The sequence below is a fragment of the Setaria italica genome, chromosome IX (genome assembly GCF_000263155.2).
Source record: "Setaria italica strain Yugu1 chromosome IX, Setaria_italica_v2.0, whole genome shotgun sequence".
Lineage (NCBI taxonomy): Eukaryota > Viridiplantae > Streptophyta > Magnoliopsida > Poales > Poaceae > Setaria > Setaria italica.
In genome coordinates this window covers 35,280,309-35,305,127 of record NC_028458.1, presented here as the reverse complement: position 1 = coordinate 35,305,127, position 24,819 = coordinate 35,280,309, and the positions used below count along the sequence as shown (strand labels likewise).

The following is a 24,819-nucleotide window of genomic DNA, read 5'->3' as shown; positions in this document are numbered from 1 at the left end:
CCAATAGTAAAGACAGTAAGACACTACTACATCGCGCCTCAGGCAAGTGGAGCGTTGGTTCCAGTTGACTTGAGCAGCCGCGACGAGCAGCTCCGCAATCAATCAGTAACTACTGGTCCGCAAGCTGCGGTCAGCATTGACTTGGTGGCCACTGGATGGCTGAGCTTACTCTAATGGTGTTGGCAGATAAACTAATGGCGCTCATGAGTCCAGCGGGAGTCACATGATGGTGCCCGTGCCCGTGCCGTGGGCCTGGCTGTCACCAGCATTTGCAGGCATTGATAAAACCCCACAAGGATTGTTAATTTAAGCAACTCAGATGTTTTGTTTCTTTGTTCAAGAACCGATGGGAGCCAGCAGCCGTTGCTGTCAAGGGGAGGTTGTGGCGCTAAGCAACAGCAACTGGACATGTGAGGCAACGTGAGGTTCGGTGCCTGCCCCTGACTATCTTTGTGACCTCTTCACCAAAGGTGCAGTCTTATATAAAAGCGATAATTCAATTCGGACGCGAGCCCTGCAGTTGGAAATGCTAGTATTCAAATGCACCACGCCCAACCCATTCCGTCTCATCTATCTGCATTTTGCATTTTTTCAGAGATCTGAGAGGGACAAGAGCTCCAACTGCCGTCGGTTGCGCTGTACCTAGCCTACTCCCTGCTTGCAATTGCAAGTTTGCAACAGAGGAGATCGACAGATAGATGGTCACTTGCTCTTCTTTTTTGCTTTCTCTTCTGGTGACGAGTTCTTTCGTGACCCCCTTGAGTCACTTATAAGGGAGAACAGCTGAGCAGAGGAGGGGGAAGACGACGTTGACGTGAGAGATTGCACCCATCTGCTCCGCTGGCAATCTCTCCCCCCGCTTCGCATCGGCTCGGCTCAACAACCACCAGTCCGTCCGTTCCCATGGGCGGCGGCGGCAGGAGGAGCCGTGCGGACGAGAGAGGAGTCGGCCCCCTGCTTCCGGAGATGCAGGTAGCCGGCGGTTATCCATTCCCTCCTCACTCTTCTTGCAATCTTTTTTTTTGTTTATTATCCGTCGGCACCCAGTTAGTTCTTGGCCGGTCAGTTTCCTTACCAGGAGTCCATGATTACTTGCCCGTCCGGTCCGGTCCGGTCGTCGCGTGCGTGTACTGGGTGGTGACTCGGTTGGAGCTGCTGCGCTGCATTATTGACAGCTCGATCCATCTGCGTGGTTCATGATGCCGGGCTGCCTGCTTAGCTGGTAGGTAGTTGGCAGATGAGAAAGAGAGTGTGTGATGGAGAGATCAGAGACGTTGGCCCGGCATGCATGTCGCAGCCGCAGCAGCCGCTGACTGACAGCCAGGTTCATCAGTTACCGGCCGCCTCTTTCCCCGCCACGGTTCCTCCTTTCCTTCTTTCTCCAATTCGATCCTCTCCTCTTCTCCTCTTCCGCGTGCGTGCACTCCGGCCGCTGAGATTCTCTGATGAGCTCACACCGTCACACAAGGCAATGTTTCACGAGGATCGACGGAAGGCGGCGGCGATGACGCACGCCTCACTCGTCCTCTGCCTACTTTCCTTTGACTCGTTGGTTTCCAAGAGTATTTAAACGGAGAAGAAATTGAGGTCATCCATGGTCCCTATCCTTTCTCTTCTCCCTCTCCTTGAGCAAGTAGATTACCATCTCATCGTCCTGGCCAGGGGACCCAAGTGAGATCACACGTCGTAGTACTCCCCTACGTCCACCGCGTGCGTGTCGTTTCCGCCGTCGGCGTTGGAGGAGCTCGCTGAACACGCGTCTTTTGCCATCCCCTGTCCTGTCCCTGCAGAGCGGCATGTCTCCCCCTCCTGGCGGATCCAATGGTCACCACCACCACCACCACCAGCAGGTTTCTTCCATGGAGTCAGGGCCGGCGGCGGGGAGGCGCTTCAACTGGAAGGCGCCGGCGATCGTCCTAGGTAATTCAGGAGCCCTGATGTCTGATTCAGATTCAGATTCGTAGGCCTCCGATTGCTGATTCCTGATTGCCGATTCCTGCATCACGGATATGCAGTGTTCGAGCTGCTGGAGAGCATCGCCTTCTCCGGCGTGGCGCTGAACCTGGTGGTGTACCTGGCCACGGTGCTGCACGGGAGCACCGCCTTCAACGCCGCTCACGTCGACACCTGGAACGGCACCACCTTCATCGTCCCCGTCATAGGCGCCTTCCTCGCCGACAGCTACTGGGGCAAGTACCGGACCATCCTCGCCTCCATCTCCTTCTACCTCGTGGTCAGTGGTTCAATCCTCGCCTCTTTCTGTTCTGTTCAATTCAATCCGGTGATGGATTGAATGCCGCCATGAATAATGGCCGGACGAATGCGGTGATAATTTAATCGACGAACGAACGAACGGCAGGGCCTGGTGCTGCTCACCGTGTCCGCCGCGGTCCCGTCGCTGCGGCCGGCGACGGCGTGCCAGATGGGGGAGTCGTGCGCGCCGGCGAGCAAGACCCAGTTCTCCGTCTTCTTCGCGGCGCTGTACCTGACCTCCATCGGCACGGGCGGGGTCAAGTCGGCGCTGCTCCCGTTCGGCGCCGAGCAGTACGACGACGACGCGGAGCGCCCCGAGCGGAAGCAGGCCTTCTTCAGCTGGTTCTTCGCCGCCATCAACCTGGGCATCTTCATCGCCGGCACGCTCGTGTCGTGGCTGCAGCAGAACGTGGCGTGGGCGCTCGGCTTCGGCGTCGGCACCGCCTGCCTGCTCGCCGCCGCGCTCGCCTTCGTCGCCGGCACGCCATGGTACCGGGTGCAGATGCCCACGGGGAGCCCGCTCAAGGACATCGTCAGGGTGCTCGTCGCCGCCTTCAGGAAGCGCAAGGCGAGGCTCGCGCAAGCGGACGGCGCCGCCGTGCCGCTGCACGAAGAGGAAGAAGACGCCGCCGCCAACGGCGGGCAGCGTCTGTCGCGCACCAAGGGGCTCCGGTGCCTGGACAAGGCCGCCGTGATCGTGAAGGAGCAGGACAGGGAGCAGGAGGGCGAGTGGTCGCTGTGCTCGGTGAGTGAGGTGGAGGGCGTGAAGATCCTGGTCCGGATGCTGCCCATCTGGTTGACGTGCGTGCTGTACGCGGCGTCGCTGGGGCAGATGACCACCACCTTCATCCAGCAGGGGATGGTCATGGACGCGCGCCTCGGGGGCCGCTTCAAGGTGCCCGCGGCGTCGCTGGTGTCCGTGGAGGTGGTGTTCATGCTGCTGTGGGTGGCGCTCCACGACGCCGCCATCATCCCCCTCGCCCGACGCGCCACGGGTCGCCCCGGCGGGCTCACGCAGCTGCAGCGGATGGGCGTGGGCCGGTTCCTTGTGGTACTGGCCCTGGGCACCGCCGCGCTGGTCGAGCGCCGCCGGCTCCGGCAGGCGCCGTCGGCGCCGATGAGCATCCTGTGGCAGGTGCCGCAGTTCGTGCTGGTGGCGGGGTCCGACGTGTTCTGCGGCATCGCGCAGCTGGAGTTCTTCTACGGGGAGGCACCCGCGGCGATGCGCAGCATCTGCTCCGCCTTCTCGTTCCTGGCGCTGTCGCTGGGGTTCTACGTAAACTCGCTGGTGGTGACGCTGGTGGCCGCCGTGACCGGGCGCCCCGGGTGGCTGGCGCCGGACCTCAACGCCGGCCACCTCGACTACTACTTCTGGCTCTGGACGGTCATCAGCATCGCCAACCTGCTGCTCTACATGGTGCTCGCCGCGCGGTACACGCCCAAGCAGGTCGCCGCCGCGGCCGTCGAGCCTGGTGGTTCCAGCAGCAGCAGCGATTAATTGGGCACGTCGACCGAGGACAACTCGATCCGGCCGGCCGCTTACTATACAGACAACGAGACAGTGAGCGAGTCAGATGGAAATCATATTCGAGTAGGATATACTACTACACTAGAGTGGTTACACGCATATGTTCCTCAATTAACCGTTCTACGAGACCTACAACTCTTAATCGTGAGTTTGTGACACTGTTACGTAGCTAGTACAATCATCATTTGTACAAGTGATCCAGACAGATAGCATAGTTAATTCAATCTTTTGGGAGTGTAAGTACGGCACGCCATGGAAGATCCATTGCAAAGTAACATAACACTGCTGTCGTGTCATGCTACTCCAGCGTAGGCCAGCTGCGCTGTTTGTGCTCTTTGATCGACAGGGGTAGTGCGTGTGATCGGTCTGAGGTTGCACTTTTAATCTATGCCACCGTGGCTGCCTGCGTGTCAATAATACTATAGGATCCGACCCCACATGGCAACTGCAATGCAACAACCAATTTGCTCTGCGATTTCTTCAGCCATCAATCATGCGGAGGCATCCAACTAATCTCAGCAAAAGGCTGGTTTAGTAGTTGAAGTTAGGCAGGCAGCGCAAGCGGACGAACGGACGGTCCAGATCGCTCGATCCGGCATCGCATCGGATCCAGTGGACCAGACCACTCTGGCCAGGCCAGGTGCGGCCAGCAGACCCTCCCCCGTCCTCCTCCTGGCGTCTCCACCCAACGCCCTCGTCCTTGCCGCCGATCCCTCCCCAAAACCTAGCCCGCCCGCCGTCCCTCGGTACCTTCTAGAACCTTCCATCCGGGGTGCCGCGCTCCCCATCACAACCCCGCCTTCTCGTCGCCTTTGCTCCCTCCGCGCGGCGGCCTCCCAGATCCGGTTCGATCGAGGGCGCAGGAGAAGGCTCCGGTCGGGGATAAAGCTCGCCCAGCCCGAGGTCAGGAGATGGGGCAGGCGTTCCGGAAGCTCTTCGATGCCTTCTTCGGGAACAAGGAGATGCGGGTACGCTACCTCCTCTCCTCTCTCCCTTCCCCCTCCCGATAGGACACTGCAATGAATCGCGGTTCCTCGATGAACCGATCCGTTCACAGGGGCGGTGGCGGGTCGTGTCGCGGTCTTATCTCCGTGTATCGTAGCATTGATTTCAGTTAGGACTGGATTGGCAGTGAATTATTTGTTCCCCCAACAATCTGCCAGCACTGTTTTGGAAACCAATCACTAACATCCAACGGCGCGCGGAAATGACGAGTCACGATGCTGGCCGGCCTTGGTGTCCTGTGCTAATCTTACCTGTCTCTGACTGCCATAGATTTGATTCTTGTACTGAATTAATAGTGGATCATTTATAGCGGCAACAAATCTCTATCTCGTGTGTAATCTTTCATACACCATATCAAATCATACTTGTGTCCAGTGATATATTGATGAATTCTTACTACACATATGAACTGGACGCTGACTAGGTGTTTTCGTTGCGTGTACAGTGCCACGCCAATTCAAGTGGGCCTACGTGTTTCAACCATGTCTCATGTCTTCCTAACATTGATAGATTATGCTTCACGTTTTAGTTTCCTCTTTTGTATACTTTGAGATTGTTACCAATGACCTTGTTTTACTGAATATACTTCTGATAGGATGCCCGCTCGGTTGTTTTCAGGTGGTGATGCTTGGGTTGGATGCAGCTGGGAAAACCACCATACTCTATAAGCTGCACATTGGCGAAGTTCTCTCCACTGTCCCTACCATCGGTACAATTCTACTACCTGTCTGCTTGTGCGTTTTGTTCCTTTGGTGTTCAACCTTAGCCAACTATAGTTTCCCCCAACTTAGCAGCTATTACATTACTCAATTCATTCCTTCATTTGTTTATTGACACAGTGTCCTTTATCATGCTGTAGGTTTCAATGTTGAGAAGGTTCAGTACAAGAATGTAGTGTTCACTGTGTGGGATGTCGGTGGCCAGGAGAAACTGAGGCCCTTGTGGAGGCACTACTTCAACAACACTGATGCTCTGGTCATTTATTCTCATTTCATTTTCTCAACTGTAGCAGCATAAAATCTATTCAAAGTAACAATTCAACGTGGAAGTGCTTGTTCTGTATTGTTTGTTCCACTTAGTTGTGCCCCTTCTGATTTAGTATTTGTAGCTCAGAGTGTGACTCCAGTACCACTTGTTAATAGATCAACTGACTTCACTGTGGATGCTTAGCTTATGCCCATTTTACTTGGACATCTTTTTTCTTTGCTCTTGATGGCTTACTGTTACTTAGCGAAACCAGAAAGAGTAATAGTGTTGTGGGTAATATGCTCAGTGTCCTTAGCTGTTCTATAGCTCATCCTTGGTTTATTATACTTGGCATTGATTTGTAGACACTGCTTTCTTGAAATGTAAGACCTTCCCCATTATTTTCTTAACTTGCAGATTTATGTGGTTGATTCACTGGATAGAGAGAGAATTGGGAGAGCCAGAGCAGAATTTCAGGTTTATATCATTTACTATTGGTTGATTCACCTCTATGCAGTGATATGCTTTGTGATGTCTGTTCTAACCAACATCTTATCTCTTTCAGGCTATAATCAATGACCCTTTTATGCTTAACAGTGTACTTTTGGTGTTTGCTAACAAGCAAGATATGGTATGTTCAGCAATGTTTTCTCTCGAACCTTTATTTTATAATATTGTGATTCTTGTGCATGGTTTATCCACTGGTTGATTTTCCTGTCCTGGATTATGTCCCCCCCTGTTTGAGCCTAGTTCTTTTCTGTACATATAATGTTAATGAATACGCTTTAGTCATATACGTGCTCCTGCAAATTCTCATTCTTGCCAAAGTCTGCAGCCATGCTCATGACTGTACTGTAACATAACTGCTACATTTTTATTTATTTATTTATTTGCAATGAGTTGTTTCATTTCGAGCAGAAGATGTCAATATGTTGGGTTTGTCTGTTTGTTTGCGTAAACATGAAGTTTGGAGATAGGATGGGTTTCACATTTTGTTGACATGAATATTCATCCTTCGTGGTGTGCTAGTATTATTAGCCCTTGTTTATACTATGTTCACGATCCTTCAATTTATTGGACTCTTTTATATGAATGATATTTTGTGTTTGCCCTACTGTTGCTCACCTTGGTGATGCGCGTGTTGATGCAGAGGGGGGCAATGACTCCGATGGAGGTGTGCGAGGGTCTTGGGCTGTACGACCTTACTAACCGCGTCTGGCACATCCAAGGCACATGTGCTCTGAAAGGAGATGGCCTGTATGAAGGGCTGGACTGGCTAGCGACAACGCTGGATGAAATGCGAGCCTCTGGACGAATAACCTCAACATCGTCATCATCATCCTGAGCTACATGTAACAGGATGAAGAGACTATTTGATCCTCGTGATACGCCCATTGAAGGATCATCTTGCGATTCAGGCTGTGCGCCTGCACTCTTTGTTTTCTTATTTTTCGTGTTTCCCCAATTGCTGCTGGCTATCCTGCTATGGAGTATGGACTGGGTGATGCGTCTGGCAACGCTAGGTTGGCAGAGCTGCGGTAGCATCGGTCCCCAATTTGGTGGCGTTGGTGGTGGTGATGTGCGTTTGCAAGGAGAAAGGTGTGGTGTTATCTGACTCGTATGCTATAGCCGAGAGTACATCATCATCATCATCTTCATCCATCGTGTGTGTGTGTGGGAGTGATTGTAAATACTACCACTGATGACATGACTTGTGGTTTTGAAACTGAAGAAATGGAATCCCATACGGCCATGCTCTGTCCCAAAATAAGTTCACTTATAAGTTGCCCGAAGTTAAACTGTATCTTAATTTTGATCATGTTTGGTTGTTCATACATGCTGGCTGTGCAAAATGAGATGCAGAGAGGAGTTACTTGGTGTCTGGCCTGATGAAAGAGACAGTCTGCCGAAATTGTAGTCGCTTGATTGTTCATGTAAGGCATCATTCCTGGCTGTTCACTGTTCAGTGCTCACCGCGTCCGACTGGACCTCTATGTTGGCGCGTCGAGCCTCAGAGGATAAGGCGGGTCTGCCTTGCCCGGTCGCCCCCCTCACCTCACCTCGCTTCTTCACAGAGAGTGAGAAACAGAGGAACCAAAACCCAAGCCAAAGCCCAAAGGGGAGAGCCGGAGAGGAAAGGAGAAGAAAGTCGCGATGAGGCCCGCCGCCACCGCCGCCAGCACTGGCGGATTCCATCTCGTGCTCCCGGCGTCGCACAGGCGGCCTCCTCCTCCTCCGAGCCTTGCTATCAGCTCTACCAGAGGAAGAGGAGGAGGAAGGCTTCGAGCGGCCGGAGAAGCGGCACCAGAATACGACGTCTTCAGCGGCGGCGGCGGCGCGCTGCTGGGGCGCCCCCTGGAGGACGTGTACAAGGTGCGGGTGGAGCGCGGCGCGGTGGCGCGGGCCCGCGCGGAGGCGCTGCGCGTCATGGAGACGTGGTCGTCGTGGCGCACGGGCGGGCGGTGCCGGATGCCGTGGGACTGGCAGGTGGACCAGCTCGTGTACATCGTGTCCGGGGAGGTGAAGGTGATCCCCGCCGGCGCCGTCCACGGCGACGATTACATGCACTTCGTCGCCGGGGACCTCGTCAGGTACCCGCGCTGGTTCGAGGCCGACCTCTACTTCGACGGCCCCTACGAGGAGCGCTACCGATTCCTCGCCTACGGAGACGACAACTAGCCTCCTGGTTACTTAGTCTGCAACTAGATTACTACTAGCAGCTATCCTGAATTCTTCTATCAGTATCACCTCTTGTGCTTCCTCTGTTTCAGCTTAGTTATTAGGCTTATTATTAGTTACCCTATCGGCCTATCTTTCGTAAAAATATATGCAGTTAGCTCATCCTTTGTGTGGCAAAAGAAGAGAACTATGAGTTCAGACACCAAAATTAAACTTATCCTTCTGATATTTTGCGGTCCTGCTCGGCTGTTCCAGATAACTTTGTAACATTTATTCACCTCCAAACTTTTGAATTGACCTCAATATATGTCTACAAAAAAGAAATCAACTGGTTCTTGATTCCAACCATGACAAGAAAAAGATCCGAATCGTCAAGTTTCCTCATCAAATTGTGCAGAAAGTACCAGCGTTGCCCCCTGCTACAATTTCTGCCTGCACTGCAGAGCCAACAGCTTAACAAGACGGGTAACTAGTCCAATGCCATAAGCTTCAGTGCAGTGCATGTATCAGATGTACCAACACCATCCAAGAAGAGTATATCAGCTAGTCAACCACACATTCCATCAGGTAAAAAAGAGAGAAACTATGTCCAATATGTTTACCAAGGCTGCACATAGCCACGGACTACAAAAGGATGAAGGGAGAGAGAGAAAAAAAAAAGAGGATTGAAAACTTTGTTTACGTCAACACTACTACATTGAGACCGACCAAATATTATCATCAATTGCAAAAGTATAATGTATTCGTACTTCTGCGGCAGAAGAAGAGAACTAAGAATCAGACAACAAAACTAAACCTACCTTCTTAAGAATCAGACGACAAAACTAAACCTACCTTCTTTTCAAAAAAAAAAAACTAAACCTACCATTCCAAGGTTTTGTGATGCTGTCCAGATAACTTTGCAACATTTATTCATCTCCAAACTTTTGAATTGACCTCAATATATGCCTACAAAAAAGAAATCAACTGGTTCTTATTCCAATCATGACGAAAAGGTATCTGAATTGTCATGTTTCCTCATCGAATTGAGCAGAAAATACCAGCGTTGCCGCCTGCTACAATATTTGCCTGCACTGCAGAGCCAACAGCTCAGCAAGACGGGTAACTAGTCCAATGCCATAAGCTTCAGTCTAGCGTATCAGATGTACTAACTAGTCCAATGCCATAAGCTTCAGTTTGTTTGCCTCTTACCTGATTATTTAAGCTGGGTACTATGAAGGAAACAAACAGGCCCTAACACCAACCAAGCAGAGTATTTCAGCTAGTCAACCACACATTCCATCAGGTAAAAAAGAGAGAAACTATGTCCAATATGTAAGGCTGCACATAGCCACGGACTACAAAAGGATGAAGGGAGAGAAACAAAAAAAAAAGGAGGATTGAAAATTTTGTTTGTTTATGTCAACACTTCTACATTGAGGCCGATTGAATATAATCATCAATTGTAATTTGTCCTTTGTCTTCTGCTATCCTGCATCCCTCCTCTTCCACCAACTGAATTTGAATTCCTGCTGCTTCTTCCTCTTCTCTCAACCCAGCCACCGTTAGGCCGGGATGAAGCACCTGCAGTAAAATTAGAACTGGCACCATTGTCGTGATAGAAAGCACCACTGCCACCCATCACCATTCCATTGGTGCTCGAGTTATCTGCTGATGGCCTCGGGCGATTCCGGCGGCCACGTCGTCCCCTGTTATGAGGGTTCGCACCAGGGTAGCGAACTTCTTGCTGATGATAGATGCCAGCGTTAGTGCCAACAATGTTGTTCCTAATATTGATCATATCGGCATATGCCTGTGAGCTGGGATTGCCAGCCTCAGCCCCAGCAGATGCAAACACCGGAAAACCCAGCCAATTGTAGGCGTAGACCTCATCAAAGTCATCGGTGTCGTACTCATAGGCGTAGTCATCAAAGTCATCCATGTCTTCAGCGCTCGGAGGCATGAAGCTCATGACAGCTTCTCTGAGTGAGGTAGCTGTAGCTCCAAAACCAAAGTTCATCATGCCTGGTAAATCAAAGGGGTCTTCTTCATCATCATCGAAACGCAAGGTGGGAGGGAAAGATGGCAGCTGCTGCTGCCTGGAGCTCTCGACTCTGGCTCCGGTGGGCCTTGGCGGTGCATTGTCCACAGAGGCTGCAGAGCCACCACGCCCATAAATGGGAATGATCGCGTCCTCGGCGACCTGGCCCTTGCAGACAGGACACTCACGGTGGTGGGAGTGAACATGGAGCCACTGATAAAGGCATTCCCAGCAGAAGAGATGGCCACACTTGGTGACGACAGGTTCAGCGGCCATGTCGAAGCAAACGTTGCACTCAAAATTGGCAGCACTGCGGCTAGCCTTGTCATCAGGCTCCCTGGTGCTGGGTGGAGCCGCGGTGCCGGACGCGGATGACTTGTCTGTGGTTGAGGTTGAATGCGTTCGCTGTGCGATACGACTGGAAGTGGAGGAGGCCGCCTGTTGTTCAGATACGGGTTGGGATTGGCGATGAGCAGCATCGACGGGGCGGTAGCAAAACTGCGGGGGTGGCCTTCCCCACCTGTCTCTCCGCCTGCTGCCGCCGCTGCTGGAACCGCCGTGGATCATGTCACTGGAATTATTAGCATATTGGCGATTCGGGAAGCCTCTTCCTCCTATTCCTCGGCCGCCGCCGCCGCTGCTGGTGCCGGTGGAATTGCTCCAGCCGGCCATGGAATCGAATCGATCGGTCGGGTGGAATCGTTGAGGAAGCCCTGGGCAGGAGGAAACGAGATTCGTTACCAAACGTCCAAACCTTCTTAAAAAAAATTTAACGCAGGGGTGGGCAATCTGCCGTACGCGGATCCTCCACGGGGGAGGGAGGAGAAGCGATTCGGCGGATTAGGGTTCGGGAGTTGGGAACACTAATATTGGAATCGAGGAGCAATGGAAAGAAAGGGGATCGAGGAGGAACGAACCGCGGGACAGTCGGAGACGGTCGGAGTCGACGTCGATCGGGGGTCGATGACGGCGAAAGAGGAGGAAGAAAAGGGACGAAGCAGCCGCTCGGCGAGAGGGGGAAGGCGTCGGATTCCGCCTCCGTCTGAACTTGCCTTCCTTCCCGCACGGAGGAGGAAAGATGAGGGGAGGCGACCGACCGCGAGCCGCGAGACCGAGCAGGAAAACAAGGCAAGTTAGCTGGCAAACCGTAATAAAGACGGAAAACGCATGCTCCTTGGGCGGTGTTGGGCCGTCTTATTCCAGTTTAAGCCCAACGATACCAGCCCAGGCCGGCCTTTGCAAACCTTCCAAAGCCCTTCCTCTCCTTTCTGGTGCACGAGCCATGTGTTTAGTGGTGGGACGAAGTGAGATGGAACGAGATAACCTTACTTTAGTGATGTTTGATTTAGATACACGTCGGATGTGATTATCTCTATAAAAGAATATTCCTTCAAGATGCGGAATGAGTTCACCCCCCTTAATTTGAGCGGGTGGGGCCATCCCACGTGGGAGCGCTTGTTCGCGTGAATGCGCAGCAACAAGTCGAGCGGCGGGCGGATGGATAGACAACGGCATTAAGCACATGCATTCACTCTTACGAACACATATGCAAACCACATTTACGAGCACCTTTGAGAGATTAGACCAACATATCGTGACATTGACCCAGTTATCATAGGCGGCTTGCAGTCGACGAGCATGTCAAAACTAGTGAAAGAACAGTACCGTTAATCATGAAATGAATCCAGAAAAATACGAATACTTGTGCCGAGCTGAGAACTCAAAGCCAAGTAGTTATACCGCAAGAAGCCTAACTAGTTGTTCATAACTATTGTCAAATTCCATGCCAAATTACAAAATCAAATAACATTTCGAAAGAAAAAATAAAATCATTTTTACACATGAGCTTGATTTTTAACCCCAATGTCAATACTAGACAACTCTCCACTGAAATTTATGAGCTCAACCAAATTTTTTTAAAAAAATTATCACTGCTGCCCCCTAACAATGAAAAAAAAATGAGTTCCTCTGCGTCCCTGCCCCCACGCAATCCAACCCGCTTTTAGATGCGCATGTGGGTGTGGCAGTGGGCCATCCTCTCTCTCACGGCAGGCTATGTTGTTGAGCTCCGACCACATGCACTACGAGGATGACCATGCCACATGCAGCATTGAAAGACCATAGCTTCAGCGTTCATCCTCAATCTTGCTGATGTGGAGGACATGAGGAGGCTGATTGGTGGGACCCACTGCCACGCCTGTGGCCTGTGCGCGCGCGCCCCCCTAAAATCAAGTTCGACTAGGTGAAGGATGTATTGTGACTTGTTTGAATATAGTTGAAGGCTGTATGTTACAAGCATGGCCAAGATTCGGCTGGTTCACTCTTACACTGGGTGTCTGGGTCACGAACCAAGCAGGACCTTTATATTAAACCAAAGCAGCCTGATTGAAGCAGCTTAGGTCACTAGGACGGCTACAATCTCGATTGATTTAGGCCCCCTTTGGCACGGCTCATCCCAAAACGGCTTCACCGGTGAAGCCAAAGCCGGTGAGCCAAAAAAACTGGCTTCACCCGGCTTCTAGTTCATTTTAGTCCCGGCTTACAAAACGGCTTCACGCTACAGTGTCTCGATTTGCGTGAAATAGATGAAGCCAAAGCCGAAATAAGCCGTGCCAAAGAGGGCCTTAATGTTTAACAAGTACCAGCATTTGCATCCAAATGCTGATAACAAATTACAACAAGAAGATTACACAACCGACGTGTTGCAAACACCTGATATACATGACACAACAATAGACAGTGTTACACATCAGTCAGTAGCCAGATGGCCGTCCCTTGTCAGTGTCAGAACCGCCTCTTCTGCTGAGGGTACCCAGGGTTCTGCATCATCCCTTGGTCAGCCTTCCTTCTCAACTGTTTGTTGCACACATCAAACGTAAGTGCTTCCACAATCACAAGTCTTCTTCAACGACAAAGAGAACGGTGACATTACCTGGTGCGGATGAGATTGACCACCTGCGCCTCTCTGCATAGGAATGTTACCAGGATTCAGCCCAGCCATGCCAGCCTGCGACGCAGCATTGAAGGCAGCCATGTTTGTTCCAGCTGCCACTCTTGGCATCCCCACCATAGGTTGCTGCTGCATTTGTCGTGGCATTGATCTCGATACGGATTGACCTTGAGCTGCATTCCCTGAAGGCTGAAATACAGAAATGCTACATATGAATATAATGCAGACAACTCTGACAAGATTTCTATGCTGCAGGTGAATATTTGTAACTAACAAGAAGTTGGTTTCCTTAATCAGATACTGAAAAACAAGGGCTTAGGAAGAGTGTTACCGGCTGAGTTGGTTGAAGGCTTGTTGTTCCTTCAAAATCTGTTGTAGTATCGACTGGACGAACAGGATATTGCACAATTTTCTCTCCTGGCTGGGATGGTAAAAGCGCGCTAACCAGAAAACAATTTCTGTCAGGAGTACGGGAAATACCTTTTTCCTTTCTAAATGAAATGCTATGGTAAACATCTGAGAACTATTCTGCAGGTAGTTAAGACTCTGGTCACACATAACTTACTTTCTTCCAGGTAGTGGGTCCATCCGAAAGTACCTAAGCAAAGAAATGAGCATATTCAGAAGAAATTGTGTAGAAGTCACGAACACCACAGCATTGCTGCATTAGTACTTGAGAGGCATCGTCAACTTTTCAGAATAGGAAAAATGTTCATCTTTGTTTAAGCTAAATATGTATTATCAAACTTCTAACATTTAAAAAACAGTTATTAGAACCCAGAAAAAAAATATATCTCATTTTGATTATGCAATTCAGGAGATGTACAAGGGTATTGACGAGTCCAAGTAAACTTCAATCCTAGCGGTTAATAGTTGCTTTGTGTCTAAAAAGGTACAGATCAGTAGTACTAATGACAGAAAATAAATAATATTAAAAAAGGAAACAAAAAGTTAAAAGGGATATCGCAATCTATTCTATAGATGTTCATTTTTAGTTTTTACTATAATAATATCTGACTAAATGAAATTAAATAATAAAAACCATATATCAAAATGGAAATAACTGCAGGCAATACATCAGAAAGAAGTATAGCCAAGTCATTGCGTACTGCGTAGTGACTACTTGAAGCCTATGAGTATAAATGAAAGTTAATGCATGATTCAGAGTTTGACAAGAACTGGTCACAATGGTCCACAAGATGGTTCCAGTGTGTTACTGCAGTGCTGTCTTTTGCAAGGTTGCAAGCTAGATTCAGGCAATCTATTCAAATAGATTGGTAAAAGGCTAATTATTCGGAAATGGCTAAAACATACAACCAGGCCACAAGGGGAAAAAAAGAGCAATGGATATGTGAAAGTACTTAGTTACTTACTCGTGCTCCAGAGCTTGTGCAGCCGTTATACGCTTTCGAGGATCATACCTAGAACAGGAGGATACCATGGTGATAAATCAAAACAACAAGAAAGCATAAACATAATTGTTATGTTGAATTTTAACAGCTAGATAGCAGTGGGCAAGTGACATACTCAAGCATTTTTGAGAGAAGATCAAATGCAGGACTCTTCTGTGGCAAGTGAACAATGTTATGGAGACCTGGGTTCTCACTGCAAGTGAAAATGATTAACTTAAGAACTGATTATTGGTTAAAAAACAATAGTTTAAGTAGCTTAGATCAGCTAAAAAAATGTCAAACATACTACTTATGGCCCTGAATATGTTGCTGGTCGTTTTGCCACCATGGCAGATTGGCAAGGGTAGGCCATTTTTCAACAGTAGGGTGGCCTGCAGAAGGATTGGATTATAACAAATACAAGTGTACAAAACCAAATGAACATTATGGAAGAAGGGGGCATCCATACCTAAGACCTTAAAAATCTTGTCCAGTTGATCAAGCTACAACACATGTGTAAATCAACTGTGAGATAAATAAGTTGCAAATGACAGAGGAAAACTTCTACACAATGTAATGCAGCAGAACATAGACAACAATATGCAAGTATCTGCACCACAAGACTGTTATTTTACTTGGTATTTATATGAGGTAGTTTTGGTCTATGATCTGGAAACAAGGTAGCAACAATAATTACTTGAGTGAGAGTGCCCATACTTGGAATGGGTTCGGAGTATTTTTGGCTTCGACACCTTGGAACAGTGGTTTCAGGGTGAGCAATTCAGCAAAAATGCAACCAACTGCCCACATGTCTAGAAATGATTTAAGGAAATAACTGAATTGAATCAAATGGAGATAAATAAAAGGTAAAAGAGTTGTGGTTTTGCTCTCCAGCAAAGGATACCAACAGCACTTGTGTAGTGTTTAGCCCCAAGTAACAGCTCAGGAGCACGATACCAGATAGTCACAACAACCTGAAATCTTTGGTTAGCCATATATATACAGTGGATTTTGATACAAAGCACATGCTTCCATGAATACAAGAGAAAATAATAAGAACAGATAGATTAAAAATTGTGCAGAGAATTGAGATGTTTTATGGGTGCATGCATCTTCTAAGCCTCAAATCTATCAGAAGAGGCAACAATTTGGGAAAGTGGCCAATTATTCCTCTGCAGCGTTTTTTCCTTTACTTGTATTCTGGGAAAGAGGAACAGAGGAAAGCAGCATGCGTGCTAGCTAATGGGCATGAAGATGAAGGTACGCACCCCATTGTCACATAATGCTTTCAACGGAGCTTGATATATCCTAGCAAGCCCAAAATCAGCAATCTTTATAATTCCATGTTCTTCTCCTTCTCCCATGACCTGTTGCGGCACATATGGAAGCACTATCAGCAAGAGGAAAAGGCTGCACCAAATTGCACAGTTATATTTGTGTATCTGCAGGTGGCACCATACCAGTATGTTAGAAGGCTTGAGATCGCGATGGATAATCCAATTGCTGCAGGAGGGAAGGGGAAGATTGTTGAGATCAGCCCGAGATTTCTGTAGGACGATTCAGAGAAAGTAGCAGCATATACTCTGGCTACCTATGAAGATAGTTGAGGCCGTTGAGCAGTTGCCACAGCAAGGATTTGACAGTGTAGGCGTTAATGGGCGAGTTCAGCTTCTCCCTGTGATGCCTTATAATCTCCTGCGGTATGGTTGGTTGGTTTGGTTAATCAATTAGAACAGTAGACAGAGGTCAAGCTCTGCGTAATCGAATCGAATTGAAAGAGAACTGAATACACCGTCACAGACATAGAGGTCATGCTCCGCGTAATCGAATGCGAGGTAGAGGGACATGTCGGCGTGGTTAATGTGGACATTGACGAGCTTGACGACATTCTCGTGGTTAATCTCGCGCAGGAGCTGGCAAAAAACCAGGTGGGTTAAGCTAGGGTTTGGTGCTCCAGACCCAGGGAAGGGGGAAGGCATAGAAAACGCAGAGCAAGAAGCAAAGCAAAGGAAGAGCAGACCATGATCTCCCTGATAGCGGTAGGCGATACTCCGTCCCCCTCCTTGGACTGCTTGAACTTCTTGATGGCGATGGGGGGCCCGCGCCGGCCGGGCGCCGGGTGGGACGGCTTGAGGCGCGCGAGGAAGACGAGGCCGTAGGTCCCCTCGCCGATCTTGCCCACCAGCTCGTACTGCTGCAGCCACGCCGGGCGATTGGCGCCGCCCGCGCGCCCGTCTCCCATCCCCGACGCCGCACCGGCCTGCCGCCGCAGCTGGGATTCCTCTCGCCGTCGTCCTCTTCTCCGACGCCGCGGTGGCTCTCGGCCTGCTTCCCGCGACTTGTTTGGACCAGCGACAATCCTAACAGATCTGCCCGCAGCAGTGTGTGTGATGTGGACCAACAAGATTATACAGTTTGGCCCAACGAGAAAGACGGCTCGGCCCATATAGGACGAGGCCCATTCAAGGTCTTCTTCCCCATCACTCCTGCCCCGTGCTGGCTGGAGGGGGGTGAAGACTGAAGAGTGTGCTGTGTTATCCATTTCTCCCCTTGTCTCTCTGCTGTGCTCGCTCCCTTCACTCTCTGGCGGGGAACGCCGCCGCCGGCCGCTCCTCCAGGGCATCCCAGCTCGATCCCATTCGTTAGGTATGGCGGCCGGGAGTGCCAGCGCCACAGCGTCGCTCTCCGTCGCGGCGGCGGCGGCGGCTGCTCTGCGCGTCAGGCGGCCGTGCGCGCGCGCTCGCGCTTGGGCCCCCTCGCAGCCGACGCAACAAGGGTCCCTCCTCAGGCTCAAGCCTTGCGCCTCACTGGCGCCGCATGCTCCCGTGTGGCGGGCGGAGTCGGATGGCGCGGGCGGTGGGGCAGGCGCCGGCGACGTCATGGGTCTCCTCCTCCGGGAGCGCATCGTCTTCCTCGGCAACGAGATCGAGGACTTCCTCGCGGACGCCGTCGTCAGCCAGCTCCTCCTCCTCGACGCCATCGACCCGGACTCCGACATCCGTCTTTTCGTCAACTCGTCAGGGGGGTCCCTTAGGTACGGTCCTCTCTTCCTTCCCTTCCAGGCTTCCATTTCAAGTTTTCAACCCTCATGCTCTTCCATAGTTCCATTCATTCACCCATCATCGTTGATTACTCTTAACTTGTATACCTGCTTCACTTCTAAATCCAACCCAAGGACTACACTTGTTACCTTCTTGCAATATAGTATAAACTTCAACTCAATCCTCAAATTTATCATTGCAATGTACAGACTTGAGGTCAGATTTATCCAACCTAGTCCAATGACCATTTGGACCATGATACTTTTAATTCTTTTAACAACTGAAAATGGACAAGGTGTAAGCATCCTCCATGAAGTCCGGTCTTGAGATTCTGTATGGGTTTTAGAGATGTAAAGCAGTCCCAGCTACTCCTGCTGTCAATACATTGATTTGGAAATGTCAAACTTTGCAAAATCTGAAATTATGTGTGTTTAGTGTACAATATTTGCATCAGTAGATTTGAATTCAAAGTGGTTTTAAGATGATTCTGATTTCACAATTGGTAATATATTGCAACAGAAATTGTGGTATTGTGGTTAAAAAATTACTTTTGAATTAGCGTACCAAAATATGCCTTACAAGTTACATTATGGACAGAGATAGTATTTAATTTCATATACGCTCCAGTTCTTTCCATTTATGAGGATAGGAGAAAATGGGTATGTAGGCTACAGTTCTACACTAATCATGATCCATGTTGTCGACTGATTAATCCAAGCTTGCATGAACCCTTGACATTATCAGGGTGACCTATTCATCTTATGGCTGCAGTCATCAACTCATCTCTGTGTGACTCTCTGCTGTTTTCACTGCATCCTTGCAGCAACGACTGACAATGATTCGTTCTAGGTTTTGGAGAATTCTTCAGTTACTGCAAAGATTATTCGTTCTTTTTATTTTTCTACTAACATCTCCAAGCATAATTCAAAATCTTGTCCAACCTCATCTTAGCTTGCCTCAATTCCTGAAGCAGCAATGCGCTGACTGAAATTCCAAGCCAATTGATCTAAGGCTTCACATGCATTACCAAAATCTAGCCATGATGAGTACAGAACTTGTAAGGAACTAATAATTCATACCCGCAGCGTCTGTGTTCACTGTGCTGATTGATCTGACCAAAGAGTTATTTGACTCTGTATCATGCCTTGCTGGTGACTGCTTATTCTATCACAGTCAAAACGGGAACACAATATGTGAATCATAAGCTAGAGTATATACATTTGCTCGTCATAGATCTGTTGATACAAAATCCTGCCATTTTCTAACCATCAATTTGGTTGTTCTTTCAGTGCAACAATGGCCATCTATGATGTAATGCAGCTTGTGAGGGCAGATGTCTCCACTATTGGATTGGGCATAGCTGGATCAACAGCTTCTATAATCCTTGGTGGTGGAACAAAGGGCAAGCGATTTGCCATGCCCAACACCAGGATTATGATCCATCAGCCTGTGGGAGGTGCAAGTGGGCAGGCCTTAGATGTAGAGGTCCAAGCCAAGGAGATACTGGCTAACAAGAGGAACGTCATTCGGCTCGTATCAGGCTTCACGGGCCGCACTCTGGAGCAGGTTGAGAAAGACATTGACCGAGACCGTTACATGGGTCCTCTTGAGGCTGTTGATTATGGACTCATCGATGGTGTGATTGATGGAGACAGTATCATCCCACTTGAGCCGGTCCCAGAGAGGGTGAAGCCTAAGTACAACTACGAAGAGATGTACAAGGTTCCGCAGAAGTTTCTTACACCAGATGTCCCGGATGATGAAATATACTAGTTTAAAAGTTGTGTTTTGCGCCAATCTGAAGCTTGTTCTTCAGCAACCAGTTTCTTTTGATTACCTGTAGCTGTCAAACAAATCCTACCACTAGCTGTAGCTTATTGATCTGGTTCGCTGCCTATGTTACTGTCTGAATGTTGATTTTGAGCAGGCAGCTAGGCCTGTTGGTTGTGTTATGGCATTGCATGTTTCTGGTGATATTGAGGGTAGGAATGGTCTAGCTGATTCCGAGTCCTGACCATTCCTGGTATGGCACGTTGGACGAGACCAGGCAATCCTTTGAATTTTTGACCAAGCAATAAACGAACCAAACGGAAGCTTCTTCATTTCGTTTCAAGCATTTCCCTCGAGAAGATAAGTCTAACCAAACACAACAATTACGTAGCCGCAAATACTACGTCCGTTCTTAAATATGATGTCATAAACTAAATGAACTACTCCCTCCGTTCCAAATTACTATTCGTTTTAGCTTGTCTAGATACATGACTTTTGCTACGTACCTAGACATAGCATATATCCAAGTCCATAGCAAAAAATATGAATCTAGAAAAACCTTCCAAATTACTATTCGTTTTAGCTTGTCTAGGTACATAACTTTTGCTACATACCTAGATATAGCATATATCTAAGTCCATAGCAAAAAATATGAATTTAGAAAAACCAAAACGAATAGTAATTTGGGACGGAGAGAGTACTAAATAGTTAATCCATCCTTAAATACGATGTTTAGCATAAACTAAATGAACTGCTAAATAGTAAGGGTGCGTTTGGTTGCGAGGACGAAGTGGGACGGGACGGGACGATCCCACTTCGTCCCGCGTTTGGTTGGAGGACAGGTGGGACGGGGACATCCCTACGAGGGAATATACCCTCCAGATGCGGGATGCCCCCGTCCCACCCAACGAGAGGACGGGGGCATCGCACTACTACCCGTGCAAGGGCCGACGGTACAAAGGGGCTAGCACTTGCGTTACTGATGGCTGGTGGAGGAGAGCGCCCGGCGGGCGAGCGGGCGCGGCCGGCGGGCGCGGGCGGGCGCCGGCGAGCGGGCGCGGCCGGCGGCCGGCGGGCGCGAGCTCCACCGCGGCCGGCCGGTGGAGGAAGAAAATACCTGTTAGTATGACAGGTGGGTCCCACGAACGGTGTTAACAGGAGAAGAAAACGGTGCTTGTCCCGTCTATAGCGATCTCTCCAACCAAACAAAAAATAGGATCATCCCATCCCATTCAACCAAACAAGAAATGGGATCATCCCATCCCGAAAAACTGGAACGGGACCGTCCCGTTCTACATTGTCTCCCAACCAAACGCACCCTAAGAGTATCCATACCCTCTCCCCAGATCCACACCCATTTCAAATGGGGAGGGTATGGGTAGAAAATTATATATCCAATGGAAATGGGGAGGGTAAGGTATGAGGAGGGTACAATTAATCAATTGGACATGTATATATATGTAGTATAAAGTTTTTTTTGAGGTTATATGTAGTATAAAATTAATTATTTATTGGATATAGGTGGAATTGGGAAGGATAAGATGCGAATAATAATTATTTGGATTTGGGTGTAAACAAGAGCGAGTTTTCCCAAGTGGCAGGCCTACTAAATAGTTTATCCTACCATGATAGCATTTATGCTTCAACCTGTTTGGCTTAGGAATACATATTGGCACAGAGAGATTTCAAGGAGAGCAAACGGTTCTCAGCTCTGAAAATGTTCTCAAAATTATTCACTGCAATATGCCCTCCAAAATGGAGTGAAGAATTTGACGTAACCAGTAACTCTTTCGTAAACTCATGATACAGTAATGAATACAATCATCGAAAAAGGATACAACAATCAGCAATGCTGATATGATCGAAATGAAGCCAACCCAGTCCATCAATTGAAGGCAGCAACGGCAGGGACAAGAACTGATGGGGAACCTGCGCTCACGGTGCTCTCTACTCTGAGGGCAAGCGGATCCCAGAACTGAACGACACTGCGGTTTCCGGTCTTGAGACTCATCGGTGCTTTGACGCAGTCAGCAGTATCATCGCCCTCTCCTGCTGATTTTGCCGCAGCCACCCTCTTCAATCTGATACGTTCAGCTCTTGACCCGATTGTCTGACCCAATATTGAGGCAGCTATAGTAAGGGCCATGGCAGACTTTGGCATCAGCACAGATTTCCTGAGCATCCCTATGAAAGGCACGGCGGCATGTACCGCAGCAAACCACTGCACTGAAAACTTCTGCGTGTGCTCTCTCCAGATGCCGAGAGGAACATTTGCTGCCATACCAAGCAGTGCGATCACCAGTACTTTTGTTGGCAGGGGCTGAGGGCGAAGCCCCTTTGCAAAGGCTGTGCGGGATATTGCTGCTCGGGCAGCAACCACCGCAGGCGGGCACTTCAGTTTCATACCAGCTGGGGGCGTCATCATCTTTGCCACAAGAGGTACAATGCCACTTAATGCTCTATATGACTTTGCAAGTGGACACTGGCCATTTTCCAGCCACTCGTTGCTCACTGCTTCATGATTGTTAGACTGGCCTTTATTCTGAAATTCCAGGGAAAGCAAAATCAGACAATCGAACAGAATGCTCCGTTACAAAAGAACAGGGTAAAGAGTTTATTCCATGCCCATTTTAGTGTTTATGCTATAAAGGACAGTTCAGAGAATCATGTAACTGTGTGTCTACTGCTGCTAATAAATTATTTCCATTGTTGATGAAAAAGATGGACCACATTAGACAATACTGGAACATTGAGACATAAAAGATTAGGAAGCATTTTAATTGGGGAAACAAAATCATGTCAAAGAGAAAGACAAATTACCTGGGGGAGGTTGTTGGGGTTCTTTTTGTTGAAATTTTTCTTATTGCGCTTGTTTGAGAAGTCACCAAAGCTGAAGAAGCCTCCAAATGCCGATAGGCTAATGGTTGCTGCTTTGGCCGCCAAGGGGTTGAACTCAGGATTAGGCTTGGGCAATGGCTTCTCAATCTGTGGAAATGATCCTTCTGAAAGTGGGACAACCCCATCTCTACCATGGAAAACTCGAAACGCTGTGTCAAAATTAGGTCCATCTTCAAAAATTGGTCCCTTGGCTCCTCTTGCCTTCACAAGCAGCAAACAATAAACTTCAGCAATGGCATCCAGGACATATACAATCTTCAGAAATACTGACAGTATGGTAAAGCAAAAAGGAGAGGAAAGTAAAGGACATACAAGAATAGGAAAGTTGACAGACGAGAAGGAAAAGCTTGTAGGCTCGTTGATGTTCCTCAGGAATGGGCATCTTTCAATCCCTTGCTGGACAGTTTCTTCCAAGCACGTTGGTTCATTGAGAGCTCTTTGAAAAGAGTCCATATGGAAACCACCGGCAACACAACCTGAGTGCAGAGATGTTGAGAGAGCAGTTTGAGTAAAGAGACTACACGTGTCAAAACCATAATAAATCGTAATGCCAATTGTCTCCTATCATCATTTGTAGAGTCAACCCTAGACTAGAGTAATGGTATGATAAGAATAAGATGGTATGAACTCTGAAGATGAACATTGAGTTGCTTCACAGGCAAAGTTAGCTGGCAAGCATAAAGCATGGGAAACCCCTTTTTTTGTGCTATTACATGAATGAATCAGTTGAGTAGTAGTTGTATTCCAGTAAACAAATTGGTATAGCACATGTCGATTCAATTGTTGACCTGCCTACCTATACCTAACAGCAGTTGGCACATGCGGACCTAACCCGCCGAGCAAAAGCAGTAAAGGACCCAAATTTACTTCCCAGGCCGATTGCTTGCTATTGAAATTTTGATGAGAGAGGTTAGGATCGTCATTCAATTAGGTTGGAAATCCGTCTTGCAGTTGCAATTAGAATCCATACTTGTGGGAATGAACCGAACTTTCGTTAAGGGTCCTAACAATTTCCTTAATCCTACATCAGCTGCACTTGCAAGCATCCGTCCTGAATCGAATCCTCTCCCTCTCTCCCGAAAGAACGAGGAAAGGAAGGAAGCGATCCCGTCCTCCGCATACATCCTGATCCTGATCTTAGCAGACGGGAGGGGCGCGACGGAAACGAGAAATCCAGGAAGACAAAGAAAGAGAGGTCACCTCCAATTCGAAGCGAAGCGAGGAGCAGGCGACGGAGATCTTCCTGTTCCTGTGGCGGGTCGGCTCCGGCTGGGTGGGGGGCGGTTTCGTCGCGTGTGGCGAGCACAGGCACAAGGCGAGAAGAGGGGAAGGGAGGTCGAGGCGAGAGAGGGGTCACCCCGCAGGCCGCAGATGAGGAAAAGAGCAGAGAACGAGACCGAGACCGGGAGAAGGTTGTTGCGGGGTGGGTGGGTGGCTCGTTGCCTTGGCTTTGGCGTGTGGAGGAGCAGTTGTTGTTTTGACTCTGACCCGGCCTGCGCCTGCGTTGCTGCTCGGCAAGCACGCTTTCCACGCGCGTGAGTTGACACGATCAAGCCATCAAGGGACCCCACCTTCAATCGTGCTCGATGTTTTTGCGTTCAATCGTCCTATAACTTGTTACTCGTCAATCAAAAAGATTTGAAAGTTAAGCCTCAAAAACTAAATTAGATTAGACTCGGAGTCGCTCCAAGTCTCTCTTTTTTTAGTGTAATACTAAGGTAAACCAATTAGGATTAGGATTAGCGCGACGTGGCTACCATGTTGTGCTCCTTCAGTTGCACCTGACTTGCACGTGAGAAAATGTGAAAGGAAAAAAAAGTCTACGTAACCCCTGACATATCAATGGTCAAGTACATAACCTCCTCAATTATAAAACCAGATTTTTAACCCCCTCAACTTTGCAAAACCGTTTAAAGGACCCCTGGGGCTGGTTTTGTAGGGTGGTTTTGCCACATTAGCACGCTGAGATGAATCGATAGACTGACGTGGACTGGCTGATATGGGGACCCCACTTGTAAGTGGTAGAGGTCAAATTCTCTTCTTCCCCTTCTCCTTCTCCCCCTTAATCTACTATGGTTGCTCGTCTCGGTCCGCCCATCCTTGAGCTGTTGGAGCAGCACCTGTCCGCTTGCCCGCGCAAAGACGTGCCTATGCCGTCGGCCATTTGCGCCACTTCCTCTTCCGCATTGCTCCGCCCAACCGCTAGGTCGTTGGCCGTCGACCACCGCTGTCACTGGCGCAGTCCGCCTACGCGAGATGCTGCCCCTAATGTTGTTCATAGTCCGCGCGTGAGGCAGTGTTGGGAGCCGCTAGGAAGC

The 24,819-nt window shown here is 49.1% G+C and overlaps 7 protein-coding genes across 10 annotated transcripts; 4 read left to right on the top strand and 3 right to left on the bottom strand.

The window, feature by feature from the left end:
• The first annotated feature begins 219 nt into the window (after positions 1-219).
• On the top strand, positions 220-4,056 carry LOC101754580 (protein NRT1/ PTR FAMILY 8.3). 3 transcript variants are annotated; one of them, XM_022823331.1, is made up of 6 exons: positions 220-470; positions 596-701; positions 784-972; positions 1,791-1,920; positions 2,016-2,233; positions 2,360-4,056. In XM_022823331.1, exons 3-6 carry the CDS (start codon positions 904-906, stop codon positions 3,749-3,751), a joined length of 1,809 nt encoding a protein of 602 aa, XP_022679066.1. In that variant the 5' UTR covers positions 220-470; positions 596-701; positions 784-903; the 3' UTR covers positions 3,752-4,056. The 3 variants fall into 3 exon arrangements, with proteins under 3 accessions (XP_022679066.1, XP_012698609.1, XP_004983516.1); XM_012843155.2 differs by having other exon boundaries at positions 596-972; XM_004983459.3 differs by lacking the exons at positions 220-470; positions 596-701; positions 784-972 and adding an exon at positions 1,061-1,587.
• Positions 4,057-4,383: 327 nt separating this feature from the next.
• Positions 4,384-7,532, top strand: LOC101754188 (ADP-ribosylation factor). The gene is made up of 6 exons (XM_004983457.4): positions 4,384-4,749; positions 5,405-5,495; positions 5,646-5,761; positions 6,170-6,229; positions 6,318-6,383; positions 6,903-7,532. The coding sequence occupies exons 1-6, from the start codon at positions 4,693-4,695 to the stop codon at positions 7,095-7,097; spliced, it is 585 nt and encodes a 194-aa protein (XP_004983514.1). The 5' UTR covers positions 4,384-4,692; the 3' UTR covers positions 7,098-7,532.
• Positions 7,533-7,766: 234 nt separating this feature from the next.
• On the top strand, positions 7,767-8,670 carry LOC101753794. Its single transcript, XM_004983456.3, has one exon. It carries the CDS (start codon positions 7,907-7,909, stop codon positions 8,429-8,431), a length of 525 nt encoding a protein of 174 aa, XP_004983513.1. The 5' UTR covers positions 7,767-7,906; the 3' UTR covers positions 8,432-8,670.
• A 305-nt stretch (positions 8,671-8,975) lies between these two features.
• LOC101753381 lies at positions 8,976-11,569 on the bottom strand. 2 transcript variants are annotated; one of them, XR_002675950.1, is made up of 3 exons: positions 11,369-11,569; positions 9,472-11,164; positions 8,976-9,379 (listed from the first exon to the last, which is right to left on the bottom strand). XR_002675950.1 is itself a non-coding variant. In XM_004983455.2 (2 exons), exon 2 carries the CDS (start codon positions 11,121-11,123, stop codon positions 9,870-9,872), a length of 1,254 nt encoding a protein of 417 aa, XP_004983512.1. In that variant the 5' UTR covers positions 11,124-11,164; positions 11,369-11,569; the 3' UTR covers positions 8,976-9,869. The 2 variants fall into 2 exon arrangements, 1 of the variants encoding a protein (XP_004983512.1); XM_004983455.2 differs by having other exon boundaries at positions 8,976-11,164.
• Positions 11,570-13,054: 1,485 nt separating this feature from the next.
• LOC101752981 (cyclin-dependent kinase E-1) lies at positions 13,055-17,175 on the bottom strand. Its single transcript, XM_004983454.4, has 15 exons — positions 16,813-17,175; positions 16,595-16,705; positions 16,384-16,487; positions 16,253-16,295; positions 16,061-16,159; positions 15,697-15,766; positions 15,510-15,604; positions 15,262-15,295; positions 15,100-15,184; positions 14,929-15,006; positions 14,775-14,822; positions 13,967-13,999; positions 13,733-13,841; positions 13,384-13,590; positions 13,055-13,304 (listed from the first exon to the last, which is right to left on the bottom strand). The coding sequence occupies exons 1-15, from the start codon at positions 17,032-17,034 to the stop codon at positions 13,236-13,238; spliced, it is 1,407 nt and encodes a 468-aa protein (XP_004983511.1). The 5' UTR covers positions 17,035-17,175; the 3' UTR covers positions 13,055-13,235.
• A 114-nt stretch (positions 17,176-17,289) lies between these two features.
• Positions 17,290-19,807, top strand: LOC101752567 (ATP-dependent Clp protease proteolytic subunit 4, chloroplastic). Its single transcript, XM_004983453.3, has 2 exons — positions 17,290-17,826; positions 19,123-19,807. Exons 1-2 carry the CDS (start codon positions 17,441-17,443, stop codon positions 19,604-19,606), a joined length of 870 nt encoding a protein of 289 aa, XP_004983510.1. The 5' UTR covers positions 17,290-17,440; the 3' UTR covers positions 19,607-19,807.
• A 1,479-nt stretch (positions 19,808-21,286) lies between these two features.
• LOC101786709 lies at positions 21,287-23,930 on the bottom strand. The gene is made up of 4 exons (XM_004983452.4): positions 23,702-23,930; positions 22,814-22,977; positions 22,424-22,702; positions 21,287-22,145 (listed from the first exon to the last, which is right to left on the bottom strand). Exons 2-4 carry the CDS (start codon positions 22,952-22,954, stop codon positions 21,489-21,491), a joined length of 1,077 nt encoding a protein of 358 aa, XP_004983509.1. The 5' UTR covers positions 22,955-22,977; positions 23,702-23,930; the 3' UTR covers positions 21,287-21,488.
• Between the last annotated feature and the right edge of the window lie 889 nt (positions 23,931-24,819).

Excerpts from the sequence above, each read along its gene's own strand:
- LOC101754580 (XM_022823331.1), top strand. The coding sequence starts at position 904 with ATGGGCGGCGGCGGCAGGAGGAGCCGTGCGGACGAGAGAGGAGTCGGC. Across the intron at positions 1,921-2,015 it reads GGCGCCGGCGATCGTCCTAG|TGTTCGAGCTGCTGGAGAGC; the intron begins GTAATTCAGGAG and ends ACGGATATGCAG. Across the intron at positions 2,234-2,359 it reads CCATCTCCTTCTACCTCGTG|GGCCTGGTGCTGCTCACCGT; the intron begins GTCAGTGGTTCA and ends AACGAACGGCAG.
- LOC101754188 (XM_004983457.4), top strand. The coding sequence starts at position 4,693 with ATGGGGCAGGCGTTCCGGAAGCTCTTCGATGCCTTCTTCGGGAACAAG. Across the intron at positions 6,230-6,317 it reads GAGCCAGAGCAGAATTTCAG|GCTATAATCAATGACCCTTT; the intron begins GTTTATATCATT and ends TATCTCTTTCAG. Across the intron at positions 6,384-6,902 it reads TTGCTAACAAGCAAGATATG|AGGGGGGCAATGACTCCGAT; the intron begins GTATGTTCAGCA and ends GTGTTGATGCAG.
- LOC101753794 (XM_004983456.3), top strand. The coding sequence starts at position 7,907 with ATGAGGCCCGCCGCCACCGCCGCCAGCACTGGCGGATTCCATCTCGTG.
- LOC101753381 (XM_004983455.2), bottom strand. The coding sequence starts at position 11,123 with ATGGCCGGCTGGAGCAATTCCACCGGCACCAGCAGCGGCGGCGGCGGC.
- LOC101752981 (XM_004983454.4), bottom strand. The coding sequence starts at position 17,034 with ATGGGAGACGGGCGCGCGGGCGGCGCCAATCGCCCGGCGTGGCTGCAG. Across the intron at positions 15,185-15,261 it reads CAAGATTTTTAAGGTCTTAG|GCCACCCTACTGTTGAAAAA; the intron begins GTATGGATGCCC and ends ATCCTTCTGCAG. Across the intron at positions 14,000-14,774 it reads GCACAAGCTCTGGAGCACGA|GTACTTTCGGATGGACCCAC; the intron begins GTAAGTAACTAA and ends TTCTTTGCTTAG.
- LOC101752567 (XM_004983453.3), top strand. The coding sequence starts at position 17,441 with ATGGCGGCCGGGAGTGCCAGCGCCACAGCGTCGCTCTCCGTCGCGGCG. Across the intron at positions 17,827-19,122 it reads TCGTCAGGGGGGTCCCTTAG|TGCAACAATGGCCATCTATG; the intron begins GTACGGTCCTCT and ends TTGTTCTTTCAG.
- LOC101786709 (XM_004983452.4), bottom strand. The coding sequence starts at position 22,954 with ATGGACTCTTTTCAAAGAGCTCTCAATGAACCAACGTGCTTGGAAGAA. Across the intron at positions 22,703-22,813 it reads CTGTCAACTTTCCTATTCTT|GCAAGAGGAGCCAAGGGACC; the intron begins GTATGTCCTTTA and ends CTGCTTGTGAAG. Across the intron at positions 22,146-22,423 it reads ACCCCAACAACCTCCCCCAG|AATAAAGGCCAGTCTAACAA; the intron begins GTAATTTGTCTT and ends CTGGAATTTCAG.